The following is a 21,612-nucleotide window of genomic DNA, read 5'->3' on the forward strand; positions in this document are numbered from 1 at the left end:
TTTTCACTTCCTTCCCTGCACAGCAGCTTTAAATGTCTTTATTTTTCTTCTCCTCCCTGAACAAACAACTCGAAAATAAATACTTGATTAGTCAGATCGATAAAAAAGTCGTAAAAAGTATTTACTTACAATTATTACTTCTGTCGCTCTTCCATCCCTCTGCAACAACTGTCTGAAGAACTGAGTACATCTGGAGGGAATCATTCTTTAGATTCTTTATTTACAAACCTGATCAATCTGAGAAAATCCATTAAAAGAAAAAAAAAGTTTAAAAAAAAAGAGAAAAAAGTAGATTTTTTTTGCAGTTTTGACTCATTTTCCAAAAACAAAATTCAATTTATTTTATTTAATCTTTTGCATAATAATGGCTAAAGATAAACTAGAATCTGTATTTTTTTAAATAAAAAATGTAAACAAAAATTAATTTTTTTTAAATAAAAAACATTTTTTTTAAACATAAAGCTAATTGAAATGTTCTAAAAAGGAGTAATAAGTGTATTTTTTTATTCCCACCTACATTAGCTCACTATAAAGAGTAATTTTTATTTATAAGTTCTATAAAAAAATAACAGATTATAAACAATATGAACTTGGTAGGAAGTGTTTGAGACGTTAAACTGCTAAAATATGTAAAAGAAATGAATTAAAAATTAAATAAAAAATAAAAAAAAACCTCCAGAACTGATAAAACCACTGAAAGAAATTTTGAAAAAGAAAAAAATAGCCAAATTACTTTAACAAATAGAGTTCAAATTGCTCAATTTGTTTTTTAAACTGCACCAAATGCTGCTAAATCAAAACCAAAACAACTTTAGAAATTAAAATCGTTAAATTGGGTAAAAAAAAAAAAGAAGAAAAAAAAGTTAAATGGATTTTTTTTTTTATTATCTGAAACTAGTAGAGAAAGAATAAAAGAAAAAACAAACAAACAGCTGAAACGTTACTTTTGCTAAACTTGATAAATCAAATAAAAGTTAAAAAAAACAACTTAAGATCTCTTAAATTGTCTTACAAGTAAGACGGGGCAAAGTCAGACGATCCAAGACAAAACAATGTGTTTCTTTGTTTATTGATAAACATAAACAATGTGACCAAAGTGAATCGGGGCTAAAAATTTACTTTCCTCTCAAACCGACGACGTTTTACACCAGAAAGTTTCATTAAAATCGGGTTTCTGTTGATCGTGTTCGTATCCGTTTGGTTTCGTGAACATAAAGTACATTCTGGGTTACAAGCAAAACTCCACGAGTAGTATTTCTATACACATTTTAACTATTCTGTCAAACTCGGGTCTTTATTTTTGTAACATCAAACACCGACTATCAATAGTAACTGTAAAGAAGAAAACTCAAAAAAAGAAAATCTGTCTGATGTTGGAGAAAACATACTTTTTTTTTGTGTCTAAAACTATTTGAAATCGAATTAATGACATAAAAATGTGCTAAAAAACTAGAAAAACATGGTTATGGTCTTCAAATCTTGATACATTTCTATATTTCTCATTTTTACTGAAATTGCTCTGAATGTGTTGCTCTTGGTCTCAATAGCATGAAGTTGCTATAATTTTAAGTGGGTGTGACTTTTTTTTTAACTTATCTTTTAGTTTTAAACCTTCAGTGTTGAGGAAAACAAAAAAAGTTATTGAAATTTATCAAGATAGAAATTTGGAAATAAGAAATGCAGTAAAGCTCTTCTTGCAGGTTTTGTCATTTTAGTTGTTTATTATAATAATAATAATAATAATAAAGGTTGGATTGGTACTAAAGGGAGGTGTGCAGAAGTACAACACTCTAAAATTAAGAATAAAAGTAAAAAAACCACAATAAATCAACTGCATTTCCAGATTTACTCGATTCTATTTTGCCCCGGATTATTTTTATTTATTCTCAGAAATGATGAACAAAGCATTTATTAAAATCTAATTAAATGAATTGCATTCCATTTTAATTTAATTAAAATAATTTGCTTGCGGTCTAATTAAAATTAATTAAATTAAATTGATTAAAATATTATTTTATTCAAATCAATGAAATGACATTTTAATTAAATTAATTAAAATTAATCTTAGTGGAGTCCCCCACAAAAAATTTATGGCTTTTCTTAATTCCCCGATTTATTAAAATTAATCTAAAATCCAACATGTGTTTTAGAAATGATTTAATTAAATAATTTCTGTTATAAAGTGACTGAATATTAATGTTGATTTTCTTCCCAAAAATGATCTTCATTCATGTTTTCTAGTAATAGAAGATGGAATCTATTCTCATCCCAAAAGAAACGTGTGAACGTGTCGCCTTAAACCTCAGGAAACACAGGTTGTGAAGTAAAAACTCATTTAAAAAATGCAAACTCAGCAGAAACTGCAAAGCCAATGAGCAAAAAGTCTGTTTTCTATGTGACGAGTCGTCGCCGTGGAAACGTTAGTGGTGGAGAATGTTTTTTGCAAACAAAACTGTGTGGAATAATTCAGTTAATGACCCGACAGTTACATCAATTCAAATATCGTCTCTAATGCAGTTAACAGTTGTGCAAAAACAAACAAAAAACAAAAACGAAAATCCTTTTTTTCCCTCCGTTTATCATAAATATCTCCTGGGTGTTAAAAAGTTCATATCGCAGCCGTAAAAAAAAGCTCCGTGTCCATCAAAACCAGGGCTGGAGTTTCTTCCCATCGGCCGCCGAGGGCCGTGGGATTAGCTAACATACAACAATAATAAACAGTAAGAAGGTGAGCGAGGCTCAGAAGGGATGCTCCGACACCAATATGGTGAGGCGGATGATGGAGCTGCCCCGGAAGTTGATGACGTTGTTGACGGTGACCATCTCCAGGTCCAGCACCACCGTCTTGGGCCCGCTGACCGGCCGCGACAGGACCAGCGTGGCGCTCACGTTGCTGGTTTGCTGCGGGCAGAAGATCAACTTCTCTTTTAACTCGCAGCCGTTTTTAAACTCCTTTCTTAACTCTGTTCAGCTGAACCACAAGAAGTGTTGCTTCACTGAGGCTGAACCTCGCCTGGTGGGTTCTTACAACGTTTCCTCCAAACCAAATGAAATAAAACTGATTGAAATGACATTTAAGTTCACAAGTTCATCGATTAATTTCTTTAAAAAGGCTTTTCACCGTCGGTTTTCTCTCATGAGTCACTAAAAATGTCCCAAATGGAAAGAACCTATATGAGGATATATGCACATATATTGAACATATATGTGCATATATGTTTCATATATGCACATATATGAAACATATATGACAATATATATATGCTGCATATATGCACATAAATGCTGCATATATGCACATATATGCTGCATATATGCACATATATGACAATATATATGCTGCATATATGCACATAAATGCTGCATATTTGCACATATATGACAATACATGCTGCATATATGCACATATATGACAATATATATGCTGCATATATGCACATATATGCTGCATATATATGCACATATATGACAATATATATGCTGCATGTATTCACATATATGCTGCATATATATGCACATGTATTGTATGTACATATATGTACATATATGTGATATAGGTTTTGAAAATATGTGACATATAAAATTGGCGGTTTTCCTATATTGTATGTACATATATGTACATACAATACATGTGCATATACATGACAATATATATGCTGCATATACATTTTATATTTTATGTACATATATGTACATACAATACATGTGCATATATATGACAATATATATGCTGCATATATATTTTATGTACATATATGTACAGTCGGTCGTCTTGTTCCATATAGAGTTAAGTTTTCTCACAGAATTGTAAGTTTTTTTAATGCAGAATATTTCTTCACGTTAAACTTTTTCTCTATTCGTCAGAGTCAATATTGTCATAAGTCTCAGTAAACGCTGGTTTGGACGTTTCCCGCCGCAGCAGCAGATATTCGCCTCCAGGCGTTAAAGCGGATTTACGACTCGGCGGTTTTCCAACGAGGAAACCGAGGAAGGAAAGTTTTGCTTTTCGTCATTCAAACAAACTTTCCTGCTTCTGTTTCCTTCCTCGTCAGAGTTCAGGGTCACGATCCAACACGTGACAGGAAATCTTCAAACTCTGACAAAGTCCCTGATGGCGGGAGAAAACGCGCCTCTTCTGCCATCTGGTGGCTGCGACCTGAACTGCACCCTGAAGTCTAAAACATCCTGCAGGTTCGACTGGATTATTTACTGTTTACTGCTGATCTATGCTCTTTTTTAAACATATTTATGCAGTGGCACGTGCATGGACTGCAAGAAACGACAATAAAAACTATTCACATTCCACGATTCTTTAAAAAAAAACGTTAAATGAAGCAGAGATTTAATTTCTCACGGATTTTCAAAAGGATTAATTCATTCATAATCTCACGGTTTGATTCTGTGCTGACAGGAGCTTCATGTGTGGAGTTTCTATGCAAGAAAAGCTTTTACTTTGTTTAAAACTGTATAAAAATCCATGTTTTGTTGTTGTTTTTAAAGACAACGGGAGGCTGATCACACCTGTGCAAGTTTTACACCATTTAAGTTCACAGGCAATTAAAAAAATGACTTTTTACCTTAAAGAATATCACATTTTTGAGGTTTCATGTTAATAAGTTATGGCAAAAAATGCCTCAAAACAAAACAATGTTGTATAGAATGAGAGGCTTTTCTTTTTTCCATTTAAATCTGAGATCATCACGATTAAAATCTTTTAATATATTTTTGGTACGAATGTGGAACAAATAAATAACTTTTTAACACTATTCAGAAGATGCAGTGGTTTATGGCTTCATGGGGAATTTCTATCACATTTCCAATAACTTCAGTTACAAAAAATGTTCTTTCTCAAGAAATGTTATTTATTAAATTAGTTTTATTTCAAACGTGCACATAGTCAAATACCTAAACCACAGAAATCAACCGAAGCCGTTTCACCAAATAAAGTGAATTAATAACATCAGAAAACTAGAATCAGTTTATAAAATCTCACCTAATCTGCACATTTATTGTTCTTTTTTTTAAGATTTCACTTATTTAATAATCAATTAATTAAAACAAACGTTAGAACCATTATATTAATTATCTGTTTAAATCAGGGGTGTCCAACATGAGGTCCGGGGGCCAGAAGCGGCCGCCAGAGGAGCTAATCCGGCCGCCATGTGATTTGTTTTTTTAAAAGTATAAATATGAAAACCGACAAAGGCTGATCTAAAAACACTCGATCGGCAAAAATGACATTCAAAACCGCCCTTGGTCAGAATTAATTAATGCATCTGTGGAGGTCACATGACGCAACGCCTTTCACAATAAAACAACGAGTCCAACTTATGTGAAGTGATACTTTAGACACGTAAACTCAAAACAATTTCCAGATGATGACAAATTGTTTCAATCTTGAATAAAAAATACGATATCTAGATAAGGTGACTGAGTTTTTTTTTTTGCAAATATAATATCTGATTTCCTTTAATATGTAAATTTCAGAATAAATGCTAATTTTTGCAAAAGGATCAAAAGAAGGAAAGACTTTAACATTTGTCCATATCTGCAGTTTAATATGTTATATTTGACTTGTTGGCCTCCAGAGGTCAGATCAGGTTGATCCCACATGGAAAGAACCTATATGAGGATATATGCACATATATGCTGCATATATGCTGCATATATGTATATAAGCATATATGCACATATATGCAGCATACAGTTGATATATGCAGTTGATATATGCTGCATATATGCACATAAATGACAATATATATGCTGCACATATGCTGCATGTATATTGCCATATATATGCACATGTATTGTATGTACATATATGCACATAAAATATAGGAAAACGGCCAATTGTATATATATGCTGCATATATGCACATAAATGCTGCATATATGCATATAAATGACAATATATATGCTGCACATATGCACATATATGCTGTATATATGCTGCATATATATTGCCATATATATGCACATGTATTGTATGTACATAAAATATAGGAATTGTACAGCCAATTGTATATATGTCACATATATTCAAAACCTATATTAAAACATATATGTTTATATCTGTTCTTTCCATGTGGGATGTGGCTCCTCAACTGAAATGAGTTGGACACCCCTGATTTAAAGGGACACACACCCACACACACACACACACACACACACACTCGCTCACCCGCATGTAGAACTCTCGCCCGTCGTTGCCCGACTTGATCTGGAAGATGTAGAAGGCGCCGGGGTAACGCGTGGTGGCCTGCATCTGGAAGATGTCTGCAGGCACACTGCGCCCCGACGACAGGTCCATGTGTCGGTACAGGACGGTGAAGGGCTGGTCCCTGCAGGCAGGGTTCTCAGCCGAACACATACACTGACTGCAGGGCACAGGGGGCACAGGGTCAACATCCTGTTGTTGTTGTTGTTGTTGTTCATGATGACATCCCACATGGAAACAACCGAGATTAACATATATGTTTATATAGGTGTTGAATATATGTGACATATATAAAATTGGCCGTTTTCCTATATTTTATGTACATACATGTACATAAAATATAGGAAAACGGACAATTTTATATATGTTTTAATATAGGTTTTGAATATATGTGACATATATTCAAAACCTATATTAAAACTTATATTAAAACATATATAAAATTGGCTGTGACAGAAAATATGTGACATATATTCAAAACCTATATTAAAACATATATAAATTTGGCCTTTTTCACATATGTACATATATGTACATAAAATATAGGAAAACGGCCAATTTTATACATGTTTTAATATATGTGACACATATAAAAAATTGGCCGTTTTCACATATGTACATATATGTATATGTCACATATATTCAAAACCTATATTAAAACCTATATAAATTTGGCCTTTTTCACATATGTACATATATGTACATATATGTACATAAAATACAGGAAAACGGCCAATTTTATATATGTTTTAATATAGGTTTTGAATATATGTGACATATATAAAAAATTGGCCGTTTTCACATATGTACATATATGTATATGTCACATATATTCAAAACCTATATTAAAACATATATAAATTTGGCCTTTTTCACATATGTACATATATGTACATAAAATACAGGAAAACGGCCAATTTTATATATGTTTTAATATAGGTTTTGAATATATGTGACATATATAAAATTGGCCGTTTTCACATATGTACATATATGTCACATATATTCAAAACCTATATTAAAACATATATGTTTATATAGGTTCTTTCCATGTGGGTATGTGGCATATATATGCATAGATGCAGCATATATGTGCATATACACAGCATATATATTGTCACATATGTACATATATGTCACATATATTCAAAACCTATATTAAAACATATGTTTATATAGGTTCTTTCCATGTGGGTATGTGGCATATATATGCATAGATGCAGCATATATATTGTCATACATGTGCATATATATTGTCATACATGTGCATATATGTGCATATACACAGCATATATTGTCATATATGTGCATATAGGTTTCATATATGTGCATATATCCTGATATCGGTTCTTTCCATGTGGGGTGGGGGGAAGGGAGACCAACACTCACTTCTCACTAACTTCGATGTAGGGCAGAGGGCACTGTAAGGGATCCAGGCATGTATAGCCGCCCTGGAAATTGAAACACACTTGTGCTGTTGTACACGTGTTGTTACCAGTTTCACATTCATTGACGTCTTCGAAGATCAAGAAACACAACAGTCAAGGGTCAGTGACATCGTCGCCATCATCATCATCATCATCATCATCATCATCATCAGCAGCATCATCAACACAACAAACAGCATCAACACGTCTCTCGTCGGTTCAAATGGGATTAAAATGACCCGTAAAACCAAGAATCTATGGGTATTTGTCCACAGAGTGACGGAACGGGACGTCGACTGAAGAAACGGCTGGACAAATACAAATATTGATCTCTGATCTCAGCGAGGACGACAGGAACTACATAAACACACAAATCTACATCTTAATTGCATCAAAGCACAGTGACGATTTTACACATTTGTTTTAATGTTCACTTCTATAATTCTATGTCTACGATCCTGTCGGCTGAGAAAATACAGAAAATGGCAAAAAAAAACAAAGAAACGGTCAAACTTGATAGGATATATATAAATAAATCAGGCGCTGGAAAGGGGAGAAGGTTCCACTTAATATTTTACCTTCGATGTTGAATTTAATTTAATTATTATTTTATTTTTTTCTCTTTTCTTTTGTTGTTTACTTTTTACTTTACATTCGTAGTATTTCATCATTATATTGCTGTCAGAGACTGGGTTCTATTGTTCTTGCTATTTTTATTGTTTAAAAAATAAATAAATAAAAGAAAAGGATATGATATGTACAATATCATATGTGTACACTATTGTATTTTTCAACCAAAAAAAAAAATAAAAAAAAAATATATAAAATATATATACATATATATTTTACCTTCGCAGCTCCTGCTGTCCTCGAACACGTAATACCCGGGCGGACAGATGCAGGAGAAGGATCCAGGGGTGTTCACACATCTGTGCTGACACAGAAACTCGGAGAAGCCGCACTCGTCCAGATCTACGCAGGGGGGGGGGAAAGGCCTTGTCGTTAGTCGCCGGGCAGAATAAGAGACACCGGCGGATAAGTACCTGTTGAAAATTTTAACAGTGGCTTGTAAAAAAAAAAAAAACTATAACAAGGAAGTGGTGCCAAGCTGATCCTAAACGACGGAACGATGGATCCAGACTGTAGAGCAGATCTACTTAATGGAACATTGGACTCACATGCTGAGATGACAAAGATCCCAGTTTGAGGAGAAATGGACAATATATAAGAACAGCGACAATGTAAATTCAACTGAGTGAGAAGAGACGTGTTGACAAAGACACATGTGAGCCTGTGAGTTCTGAAATCTTTTCCCCTGCGATTTAATTAAATTATATATTTTTATTTTATTTTATTTTTTATTGTATTTGCTTTGATATGTTTGTTCTTGTATTTTACAATTGTTCAAAAATAAATAAGAAGTATAAAATAAAAAAGAGACACCGGCGGTCGGGCGGGCGAGGTCACACGAGGTCAACACGAGGTCACACGAGGTCACACGAGGTCACACGAGGTCACCACGAGGACACACGAGGTCAACACGAGGTCACACGAGGTCAACACGAGGTCAACACGAGGTCAACACGAGGACACACGAGGTCGGTCACATGAGGTCACACGAGGTCAACACGAGGTCAACACGAGGACACACGAGGACACACGAGGTCACACGAGGACAACACGAGGTCAACACGAGGACACACGAGGACACACGAGGACACACGAGGACACACGAGGTCAACACGAGGTCAACACGAGGTCACACGAGGACACACGAGGACACACGAGGTCACACGAGGTCAACACGAGGTCACACGAGGTCACACGAGGTCACACGAGGACACACGAGGTCACACGAGGTCACACGAGGTCACACGAGGTCAACACGAGGACACACGAGGTCACACGAGGTCACACGAGGACACACGAGGTCAACACGAGGACACACGAGGACACACGAGGACAACACGAGGACAACACGAGGTCAACACGAGGTCACACGAGGTCAACACGAGGTCACAGAGGTCAACACGAGGTCACACGAGGTCAACACGAGGACACACGAGGACACACGAGGACACACGAGGTCACACGAGGTCACACGAGGTCAACACGAGGTCAACACGAGGTCACACGAGGACACACGAGGTCACACGAGGTCACACGAGGACACACGAGGTCACACGAGGTCACACGAGGTCAACACGAGGACACACGAGGTCACACGAGGTCAACACGAGGTCACACGAGGTCAACACGAGGTCAACACGAGGTCACACGAGGACACACGAGGTCACACGAGGTCACACGAGGACACACGAGGTCACACGAGGTCACACGAGGTCAACACGAGGACACACGAGGTCACACGAGGTCACACGAGGACACACGAGGTCAACACGAGGACACACGAGGACAACACGAGGTCAACACGAGGTCAACACGAGGTCACACGAGGTCAACACGAGGTCACAGAGGTCAACACGAGGTCAACACGAGGTCACAGAGGTCACACGAGGTCAACACGAGGTCACAGAGGTCAACACGAGGTCACACGAGGTCACACGAGGACACACGAGGACACACGAGGTCAACACGAGGACACACGAGGACACACGAGGTCAACACGAGGACACACGAGGTCAACACGAGGACACACGAGGTCAACACGAACGTTAAAAAGCGTGAATTTTCAGCCCGTTAGTGGACGTCAGTCACCGATGCAGGTCCGGCCGTCCCCCTCCAGCTCGAATCCCTCGTCACAGTTGCACATGAAGGAGCCGTACGTGTTGAAGCAGCCGTGGCTGCAGGGCTCGTCCTCGCACTCGTCCACGTCTGCAGAGGAGGGACAAGAGACATTGGAGGTCAACGACCGCGCAGCCGGAACACGGGTTCACGACGGCGGCGGCGGCGTCCTACCCTGACACGTCCTGGCGTCCGGGTTGAGGATGAAGCCGGGGTTACAGGAGCAGGAGTACGACCCGGCCATGTTGGCGCACAGCTGCTGGCAGTAACCGTAGCGACACTCGTCGATGTCTGGTCCAAGAGGGGACAGAAGAAGACGACGGGTCAGGAGAGCAGTGTGCTCACTCGCCTGTGTTGCCACCACACACCTGAGGGGGGCGCTGCTCACCAAGAAAAGAGCTTTCTAACAAATCAGGGCACAGCAGCAGTGTCTTTTCGACTTTACACAACAGCAATTAAAGGAATCTGGTAGTTATTTGAAGAAGAATGCGCCTCGTTCATCTGAAAACACGGCGGCTTCGTCCTTTCATCAGAATAAAGGCACAATGTTTCACTGTTGTTTGTGGAAACAGCAGGTTTCCTTCGGAAAAAAACAACTAAACAAAACATAAGTTTAGGCTTTCTTCATCGCGTCACAGAGATTTTTACACAGAAGCTATAAACAATCACACACCAATCAGCCAGAACATTACAACCACTGCAAGTGAAATCGTTGCACCTGGCAACTTTTTTCTTTCTTAAAAAAACAAAAACAAACAAAAAACGACTCGAGAAGCAGAAAAATTAAAATTTCAACTGTTGTGTGAGCCGACGTGTCAGTCAAGTGTTTCAACGGTGAGTCGTGGGAAATGAGAAACTTGTTTTACAAACTCGTTAATGAGTTAAAAACACCCGATTTCACTCCTCCGCCAGGCTGCGGGGTGACTGGAGCGCCCCCTACTGGCTACGTGAAGGAAATACACCAGGAAAACATTACCTGCAATTTATTAATGGAAAATAAGTGTAAACATCTGCTGATTATGGAGGGGTGGATGGACGGGTGGGTGGATGGGTGGATGCATGGATGGGTGGATGGATGGATGAGGGATGGAAGGATGGGTGGATGGATGGGTGGATGCATGGATGGGTGGATGGATGGATGAGGGATGGAAGGATGGGTGGATGGATGGGTAGATGGTGGAAGGATGGATGGATGCGTGGGTGGATTGGTAGATGGATGGATGGGTGGATGGATGGGTGGAAGGAGGGGTGGACGGATGGATGGATGGGTGGAAGGAGGGGTGGACGGATGGATGGACGGGTGGATGGATGCGTGGGTGGATTGGTAGATGGATGGGTGGATGGATGGACGTGTGGGTGGATGGATGGACGTGTGGAGGGAGGGGTGGATGGAAGGATGGACGGATGGGTGGACAGATGGATGGACGTGTGGAGGGATGGGTGGATGGGTGGAAGGATGGGTGGACGGATGGAGAGATGGGTGGATGGGTGGAAGGATGGGTGGATGGATGTAGAGATGGGTGGAAGGGTGGATGGATGGATGGGTGGAAGGGTGGATGGATGGATGGGTGGAAGGGTGAATGGAGGGATGGATAGATGGATGGGTGGATGGAGGGAGGGATAGATGGATGGGTGGATGGGTGAATGGAGGGATGGATGATGGGTGGAGGGATGGGTGGATAGATGGAGGGAGGGATGGGTGGATGATGGGTGGAGGACTCACCCTGGCACTGCCCCCCCAGCAGCCAGAAGCCCTCGTTGCAGGAGCAGGTGTAGCCGCCGGAGGTGTTGATGCAGACCTGGGTGGGGTTACAGTGATGAGAGTTTGTCTCACATTCGTCAATGTCTGGAAACAAGCAGATGAAGACAGAGAACATCTGTTAATCAGCGTGTTTTTAATTAATGCAGGCAACAACATGACGGATCTTTACTTCTACTGAAGGTAGAGTTTTTGTAGAGCTGCAAAAAAAGAGCGAAAGTCTTTCTGCAGAGATTCTCTGCTCAACGCCTGAAGAAGAATACTTCAATAACTCAAATCCTACATTACATAATTAGATTTTAACAGATGCATTTGAAAGTAAATAAAGTCTCGCTTTCATAAACCGTCACTCGGGTTCAGAGGAACGTATCGGAACTCCTCAGAGGAATTAAAAAACAAACGCACTTCTAAAAGTTGTGAAACTTTGCTGCTCACATGAGACGAAGGAGAAAAGATCACGTTTCACCCAGAGCCATTAAATTAGACCCCCGAGGCCCAACAGGAAGTTTTATCCTTTTTTTTTTTTTTAAATATAAAATTTCTATTTACCAAATTTTCTGCCAAATTTGTTAAACAAACAACAAAAAAAACATAAAACTTTACATAAACCCCAATGAAGGAAACTGCAGCAATCACAAGGTTGATGAACGACCAAGATCCACTATGAAAATGGGAAATTTCAGACAAAAATAAATAAATAAATATAAGTAGATGCCATGTAAAAAAAAATTGAAAACTACTCGATATTAGACATAATAATATAATTTGATCAGAAAAAAATAACAGTCAGAAAATGAAAATGTAATGAGCATGATGTAAATGTGAAAACTTTCAGAAACCAACGAATAAAACAAGAAAAAATACTGTAATAAATTAAGTCAATAAACAAATGTGAGAATAAAGTGAAAAAAAATTAAGTAAATCATTAAAAAGTGTAGATTCCGTGAAAATTGCGAAATATTTCTTACCTCACTGAAATATATATAATGTCACGAATAAACTGAAAAGGTTGAGAATAAAGCTGGAAAAAAAAAAAGAGAATTTGTCTACAATCCAATTCAAACGTCAATATCTTGCAAAGCCTTTTCCCAGAATGCAGTGGGGTCTTCCGGCCCCACAAGCTCAACTCTCACGACCTGAATCAAATTTAAAAAAAAAGAAAATTGTGCCGGTTGTTCTCGCCAGCCTCCCGTTGAAAAGTGTGTTTGTTCAGGTTTTCACCACCTCCTAACACAACAGCTCAGGTTTCCATGCGGCTGCGATTCTTCCAGCAGATTAAGAGATTCCTCGCGATTACGATCTGGGTTCCCGGAACGGCGTCTCGCCCGCCATCATAATGGGCCACGCTTCCCCTCGCCAGGACGTGAATGACCACAAGGTCCAGCTCTCACACTGCCGAGTCGCCGGTGCTGCAGAAAAGGCAGGAATCTGGGTGGAGGCGATAAGAAACTACACCCTTCGTGCCACTTCGGGACGCCGAGAGGCAAAAAAAACAACAAAAACTACAAAAAAAATGCTCCACGGACTCGGAACCTGCTTGCAGTTACCGGAGAAAACCTCGGCGCCACATGTGCAGCCTCACTGCACATCTGCTCCACTGCCTTATATAGCTCTTCTCATGACCCCCCCCCCCCCCCCCCCCACCCCGACTACCTGAAATCCTCAGAAGCTTTGAGTGACACAACAAAGGAAGATCAAAGCTGTCAGCTTTATGTGTGTTGTTTTTCACCCACAATCATGGAAAACACACTGAACGCTCAAAAGTAATCAGAGTACTCACAGTACAGTTACACAATGAGGAGAAGTGCCTCGTGTTCTCAAGCTGCTGTGCATTTTTGAATCGGTTTCAAGAAGCCAGATAATTTTTTTTGGGGGGGGTTGCACAAAGTCGATCCGGATTCTCGAGATTTGAGGCAAAAAAAAAAATCCCCGTTATGGAAAAATATCTGCGATCCTGCCGATGATCACTTTTCTGTCTGTGGTGAAAACGGAGCGTTCAGGTCAGTCGTCTTGTTTGAACGTCGTTTCAAGGATGACGTTGAGTCACAAAGCTTCCAAAACCTGAATTTCACAGTAATTGTTCATCGTCATTGATAAGTCCAGTCAAAAAGTGTTTTTTTTTTCCCCCTTTAAATATAAAACCAGAATATTGTTTGCAGTCTAAATGATCGATAAGTGTAAAATATGACTCGGGATGGAGAGAACAGCTGCTGGATTCAAGTTTAATGACACCTGGAAACACTTTAAGAAAGACGTTTTCCAGAATGTCGTCTTAATCGTCATCGTTCACAGCTGCTGGGATCAAAACCATTATGAACAGAAAGAACTCTTCTTGAGCTGGTTACAGTTAATCATCTGGGAATGCTTCATAACTAACATTTACATTAATGTACTTTTCACGAAAAAAAAAAAAAGAAATGTCATAAAAGGATTCTAAACTGTAAAGCATTAAAGACAATATCAATATCAGCTGATATCTTGAGTTTTGCTGTGGAGCAAAACCCTGAAAACGTCTGAAATCCATTTAAAAATCTCATGCAAGAATTTGGAATTTAACCTAAAAACAAACAGGAAGTGGCTTTAATCCTCGTCCACACAATAATGTTCTGGTTTCCATGACACTTATTTCCAAAATATGGCTTTTAATAAAACAAAACATAGCTTTACCATACATTTATTTATTTTAGCAGTTTCTTTGCATATATATGATTAAAAAAAAAGCGCTTGGTCGTCATTTTAGAGGTTGCGCTCGTCTACCGGTGGGAGGTTCAGAGTGAGTATCCACCACCAGGGGGCGTGGCTATTTCCCTGCATGACATCATGAAGGGAAGTATGTATTTGACCAACTTTTTGCGAAAACTACTCAGCCGAATTGCGTTATATTTTCAGGGATGATTCGTCATCATCCAGGGACGGGCTGATTACATTTTGGGACGTGAACGGCGAAACGTTTCAAAATAAAGCCTGATAAACCTGCAGAAGAATTTCCCTTACAAAGCGGGTGGGAGATCAAAGGAGAGAGCAGTTGCCATGGAGACGCTCCCTGCTCGGTGTTTCTCACGGGCTGCCTAGCATCGATAGCTAGCCTGTTCTAGCGCTCTACCGAGTGTAGCTCTAGGTTGAGAGTGACTGAAGAGGCCAGAAGTTCCGTGGATCCAAACTGAACGTGTCTGTTTTTCTTAAACCGCTGCAGTTAATCTGCCCAGCGGCGGATTAAGCTAACCCAATTTCAACTTGGAAGAAACGCACGTATGAAGGAGGTCTGCCTCCACATTGTCCACCCCCCCCCCACCTCCACCACCTCCACCCCTCCTCCGCCCGCCGCCGGTGTTTCATTTAAACTCGGGGACAAAGCCACGCTTGTTACCGGTTCAGACAGGAAGTGGCCGTCTGTGTAGTTTCTGCCCCGCGGCCACATCAATCAACGGGCCATTACATCACCACACACAGAGCTTGTAACACACACACACACACACACACACACACACACACACACACACACACACACACACACACACACACACACACACACACACACACACACACACACACACACACACACACACACACACACACACACACACACACACACACACACACACACACACACACACACACACACACACACACAGGCTTGCTTGTTCTCCGCGGCACACATTCGGTAAAAACATGAGCTCATTTTTTATTTATTTATTTCTTGGCACTCTGCTGGTGAAGTTTACCCAAACAAGGTTGTGTGTGGATTCCTCGACCCCCCCCCCCCCACATAGGAGGAGAAACGCTCCATATTTGTGCATGAGCTCGACTCCAAAGTGGCTATTTAGAGGAAGAAGTGCCGTACTGAATGTGTAACCCCCCCCTCACCCCCCTACCCCCCCCCTGGTTATCGGGCCGCCGCTCCGAGGAGGTCGTCTTCAACAGCTCGACGTGGCTGCGAGGACACGGGGGTGACGATGTGCCAAACACAGCAGGGGGGCGGGGGGGTCATCAGGGCCTCGGTGTTTATATGACGACTCGAGGCCGTTGGATTCAATAAACTCAATTAGGAGCGTGGAGGCCCCCCCCCCCCCTCCCTCCCCCGGTTCCACTACGACCAAGCGTCCAAGAACATCTGATGGATTCGTACATTCCTACGGAGCCACAAGTCTTTAATGACTTGTGTCTTCATTCCGTTTGTCCCTCGTCCCTCCATCGAGTTTCAACCTAAACGTTCACGTTCTCTCAACTCTTAATTCTCTTATTCTCTCATACAAGCCTATTCGTCTTCCAACTGGCGTCCAATCGTGGCTTCAGGGACAAAAAAAAAGCCACAATTAAAAGGTTTTTGTATGAATTTCTTGGACTTTGCGGAAACGTGCGACTCCACCGGGAATCGAATCCACATGAACATGCAGAAGATGACCTCTAAAAATACTTTAACGCACTTCAACGAACCAATAACCGACACTGAACATCGGAATTAGAAAATAAAGAAGTACCAGACGAGCAGAGCTCCCGTCCTCAACAGTGCTGAATATTAATAATACACTTTATTGACATTACCTTCAGACAGAAGCTCGACTGGTTTTTTAAATCATTTTTAATTAGGAAATCAGAAATTTACGAGATTTCCTCGTTTGAAATCGAGCGGCTGTATGGTTTAACAGTGACGTTCAGGTCTAGCGCCCCCACACTCTAATGGTGAGGAGAAGAACTGCATGCAGGCCGGAAACCGATAAGGTGAAAGAGTGAAGATTCACCCTCGTGCACAAATAAAGATAAATGAAAAAGTAGACAAATTTAGCACGTGATCATGAAAAAGACTAAATACAAACAAAAAAACAAAAGGAAACGCATCGTGGTTGCTATAATTTCCCACTGTACACAATAATTTACTGTGAAGTTTGATAAGTTACTGTGAACTTTTAGAGTTCTGTGTAATTGATTTGATTATATATGTTAGTGGTAATATTACTGTGGTTTTCTACAGTAGTAAAAGTTTTACACTTAATTCCTACAGCAGTGATAAAACCACTGATTTACCACAGTAGAATGGTCCATAGTACATTTCTACAGTATTATTAATATTACTGCGATGTCTACAGTATTGTACTAAATTACTGCTATACTGTAAAATAAATTTACAGTAATTGACTTCAGTAAAACAGTAAATAGCTGGATTTAACAGCCATTTTTGACAGTGTTTACGTCCGCAGGTATGATGAACTGCTGAAATATCAACACCTAGTATAACGTGTATAATGTTGGCAAGAAAATGATCACAATTCATCGGATATTTGGGGAATTTTTAGATCAATGCACGTCGATTAAAATGAGAAATATACAAGTTATGGTGCAACTCTGATCAGTCGTATTCTTTTTTACTGCTTTTCCTTTGAAGAAGCCGGAGGAAGGAGAGATCGTCGAGTACATAGTGGAAGTTCAGGCTGAAATATAGTAACTCAACATGCAATTTGTGAGTTTTTGTGTATTAAATGAAATAAATCACTATTTTCTTTGCAATTCAAATTCAAAGTTTCAATCTAAAGAGCCTGAATTCACAGTTCAGTCTGTCTTTTTGGTGTTTCGTGTCTGAAATATACCAAAAAAACATAAATCCCCCGTAACCTGATCAATCCAGCTCTTGTTCCGTCCTTATTGTGAAGGAGGAGGAGGAGGAGGAGAAGGAGGAGGAGGAGAAGAAGGGAGGAGAAGGAGAAGGGAGGAGAAGGAGAAGAAGAAGGAGAAGGACAAGAAGGGAGGAGAAGGACAAGAAAGGAGGAGAAGGAGAAGGAGGAGAAGAAGGAGAAGGAGGAGGAGGAGGAGAAGGAGAAGGAGGAGAAGAAGAAGGAGGAGAAGAAGGAGAAGAAGGAGAAGAAGGAGAAGAAGGAGAAGGAGAAGAAGAAGGAGGAGGAGGAGAAGAAGGGAGGAGAAGGAGAAGGGAGGAGAAGGAGAAGAAGGGAGGAGGAGAAGGAGAAGGAGAAGGACAAGAAGGGAGGAGAAGGAGAAGAAAGGAGGAGAAGGAGAAGGAGGAGAAGAAGGAGAAGGAGGAGGAGAAGGAGAAGGAGGAGAAGAAGAAGGAGGAGAAGAAGGAGAAGAAGGAGAAGAAGGAGAAGGAGAAGAAGAAGGAGGAGGAGAAGGAGAAGAAGGGAGGAGAAGGAGAAGGGAGGAGAAGGAGAAGAAGGGAGGAGAAGGAGAAGGAGAAGGAGAAGGACAAGAAGGGAGAAGGACAAGAAGGGAGGAGAAGGAGAAGAAAGGAGGAGGAGAAGAAGGAGAAGGAGAAGGAGGAGGAGGAGAAGAAGAAGAAGAAGAAGAAGAAGAAGGCGGAGAAGGAGAAGGAGAAGGAGGAGAAGGAGAAGAAGAAGGAGGAGGAGAAGGAGAAGAAGGAGAAGGAGAAGGAGAAGAAGAAGGAGAAGGAGGAGGAGAAGAATTGTGTTGTTCTGTTTCAGACGTATATTTTAAACACTGCTGCTTTAGGTTTACAGGTTTTATCAGTGTAGAAGAGAAGAGAAGTTAAAAACCGACTCCACCGTCACAAATTGCATCTTTAGTCATTACATTCCACTGTGTTCTCCACGATCCGTCCTTCCAGAACAATCCAGCTCCTGTTCCGTCCAGACCAGATCCAGACCAGAACCTGAAGCGACTCACCGTTGCAGGTGCCGTCCTCGGCCAGGCTGTATCCCAGAATGCAGTGCGCCGTGGTCCTCAGCCGGGGGTAGCTGGGCTCGCCGGCCCTGGCCGGCGGCGGCAGCACCGTGTCGGGGAAGCCCAGCGCCGTGTCGGGGTAGCCGGGGTCGGGCCGGACGGGTGGGGGGGGGTCGGGCCTGAAGGGGGGGGGGGTCGGGCCTGAAGGGCTGGCTGTACAGGGTCCTGGGGAGGCACAGGTAGCCCCCGTTCTGGTTCACGCACAGCATGTCGCCCCGGCAGGGGTCCGGCAGCGTCCGGCACTCGTCCTCATCTGGAACGCAGAGAGACGGACTGGTGAGGAACAACGTTCCCATTGCACCCACCAGGGAGGCTCTGGACTCTTACCGACACACTGCCTGGACCGCCGGTCGAACAGGAACCCGTCGGAGCAGGTCTGACGGGACAAGACGAGACGAGACGAGACAACACCTCAACGTTTCAACAAGACGGGATTTTTTAACGTCACAAAACGGCGTCAGAATCTAAAATTCCGACCTCAAACTAAATGAATGAAAATAATAGAAAGAGACAGTAGAAGGGAAGTGTTGTCACCTGTCCGTGTGCCGGCTGGAGGCAGAGCAGAAGAAACACCAGAGCCGCCAACATCCTGCAGACAAGATTCTGTTTTAAGACGACTCTCGCTAACAGACGTTCTTACATCAGACCCACATGGAAAGAACCTATGAGGATATATGCACATACATGAAACATATATGCAGCATATATATGCACATATATATGCGCATATATGCAGCATATATATGCACATACATGCGGCATACATGCGGCATACATGCACATATATGCTGCATACATGCACATATATGCACATACATGCAGCATATATATGCACATACATGCGGCATACATGCACATACATGCGGCATACATGCACATATATGGTGCATATATGCACATACATTATTGTATGTACATATATGCACATATATGTACATACAATACATGTGCATATATGTGGCAATATATATGCAGCATATGTATTGTCATATATGTGCATATATGCGTCATATATGTGCATATATGCACATACATGCAGCATATATGCACATATATGCAGCATATATGCACATACATGCAGCATATATGCAGCATATATGCACATACATGCACATATATGCTGCATATATGCACATATATGACAATACATATGCTGCATAAATATTGCCACATATATGCACATGTATTGTATGTACATATATGTGCATATATGTACATACAATACATAAAATATAGGAAAATGGCCAATTTTTATATATGTCACATATATTCAAAACCTATATGTTTATATAGGTTCTTTCCATGTAGGGGGGTGGAAGAAAAAAACAAACAAAAAAAACGCACTGTGACGAACTGGAACTACAAGACGGTCTTGAGAGTCACCTGTCCCACATGGAAAGAACCTGTATACACATATATGTTTTAATATATGTGACATATATAAAATTGGCCTGTTTTCATATATGTACATAAATGCACATATATGTACACATATACATGCATACAGGTACCTATATAGGTACATATATGCACGTATATGTTCTTCTTACATCATTGTTTTTTAGTTCGTTCTTAGTTATTGTCTTAATAATGTATGACATTTACCAAAGTGAGATATATAGGCTATATATATGTGGAAATAAAGAAGCAGTACAGGAGACCTATATGGCCTGTATATTCACATATATGCACCTCAATTTTGCCTATATGTGCATATAAACTGCGCATAGGTTTCATATATGCACATATATCCTTGTATAGGTTCTTTCCATGTGGGTAAATGCATGTTTCTGGACTGTGATTGTGCAAAAAAACAAAAAAACAAAAAAAACACACATGCAAACTCCACACACAGTTTGCATGTGTCCCAACCGGGACTCGAACCGGGGATCTTCTTTGCTTTAACCCTCTAAAATGAAACGTTGTCATATATTCATATTGCAGGTGTTTCTCATAAAACACGTTTGTGTTTCTGCTTGGGGTCATTTTTTGACCCCACTTAAAAATAAATTTAAAAAAGCAAATAGTTTCATGTCACAAACGTGTTTTATGAGGAATACGTAGAATATTAAAATATTACAACTCTTTGTTTTAAAGATTTTGAAGAATAACAACCCAGTATTTTGCAAAAACGCATTGATTTAAATTCATTTTTGACCCCACTTGTGGAAGAGTGTAGGAACTGGGAGGTTGTGCATCCAAGGGTTAAGGCAATGAGTATTAATCACTATACTATAGTATACTATACTATACTATACTCTGGAGACCCTCGATGGACAAATATACATTGAACTGGATCAGAAATGAAGATATAAGTCAGAAAAAACCCAACAAAAATGGAGATTGTTTGGTATAACTTCTACTGCTGAGGAGGGTTTAAAAAAGTAACAGATAACATAAAGTGCATAAAGTAAAAGTAAACATGGTTATGCATGGAAAAAAAAAAAAACTTATTACTAATGTAGAGTATAGGACTGGCTTATTTCCACAACACGTCCGTGACGCAAACAGATTTAAAGAAGAAGTTTCGTACTGACCTTGCAGAGGAATAAAGCCTGAAGCCTCCTGAGAGCATTACTGTGTTTCCAGTGGTTTCTCTCTCTCTCTCCCTCTCTCTCTCTCTCTCTCTCCAAACTTTGCGCCTTTCACGCAAACCCCAGGTTTCCGCTGCCGCACACCGACCGAGGCTTTTTCCAAAATGGCCCGTCGCCTTACTGTTCGGCGGTGCAAATTGACACTGCGGCGCTTTTCCTCCCACAGCTGGATTCAATCAGGAT

General features: G+C 40.3%; 1 protein-coding gene across 1 annotated transcript; it reads right to left on the reverse strand.

Moving 5' to 3' along the window:
- Positions 1 to 1,050: 1,050 nt before the first annotated feature.
- Positions 1,051 to 21,523, reverse strand: fbln5 (fibulin 5). The gene is given in 12 exon segments (XM_080512285.1): positions 1,051 to 2,901; positions 6,182 to 6,377; positions 7,607 to 7,733; positions 8,494 to 8,616; positions 10,363 to 10,479; positions 10,564 to 10,680; positions 12,113 to 12,235; positions 18,779 to 18,963; positions 18,965 to 19,088; positions 19,163 to 19,211; positions 19,370 to 19,424; positions 21,373 to 21,523. Coding segments are annotated over 12 exon segments (1,416 nt in total). The 5' UTR covers positions 21,411 to 21,523; the 3' UTR covers positions 1,051 to 2,739.
- Positions 21,524 to 21,612: the final 89 nt, after the last annotated feature.

Source organism: Blennius ocellaris, assembly GCF_963422515.1.
Source record: "Blennius ocellaris genome assembly, chromosome: 17".
Classification (NCBI taxonomy): domain Eukaryota; kingdom Metazoa; phylum Chordata; class Actinopteri; order Blenniiformes; family Blenniidae; genus Blennius; species Blennius ocellaris.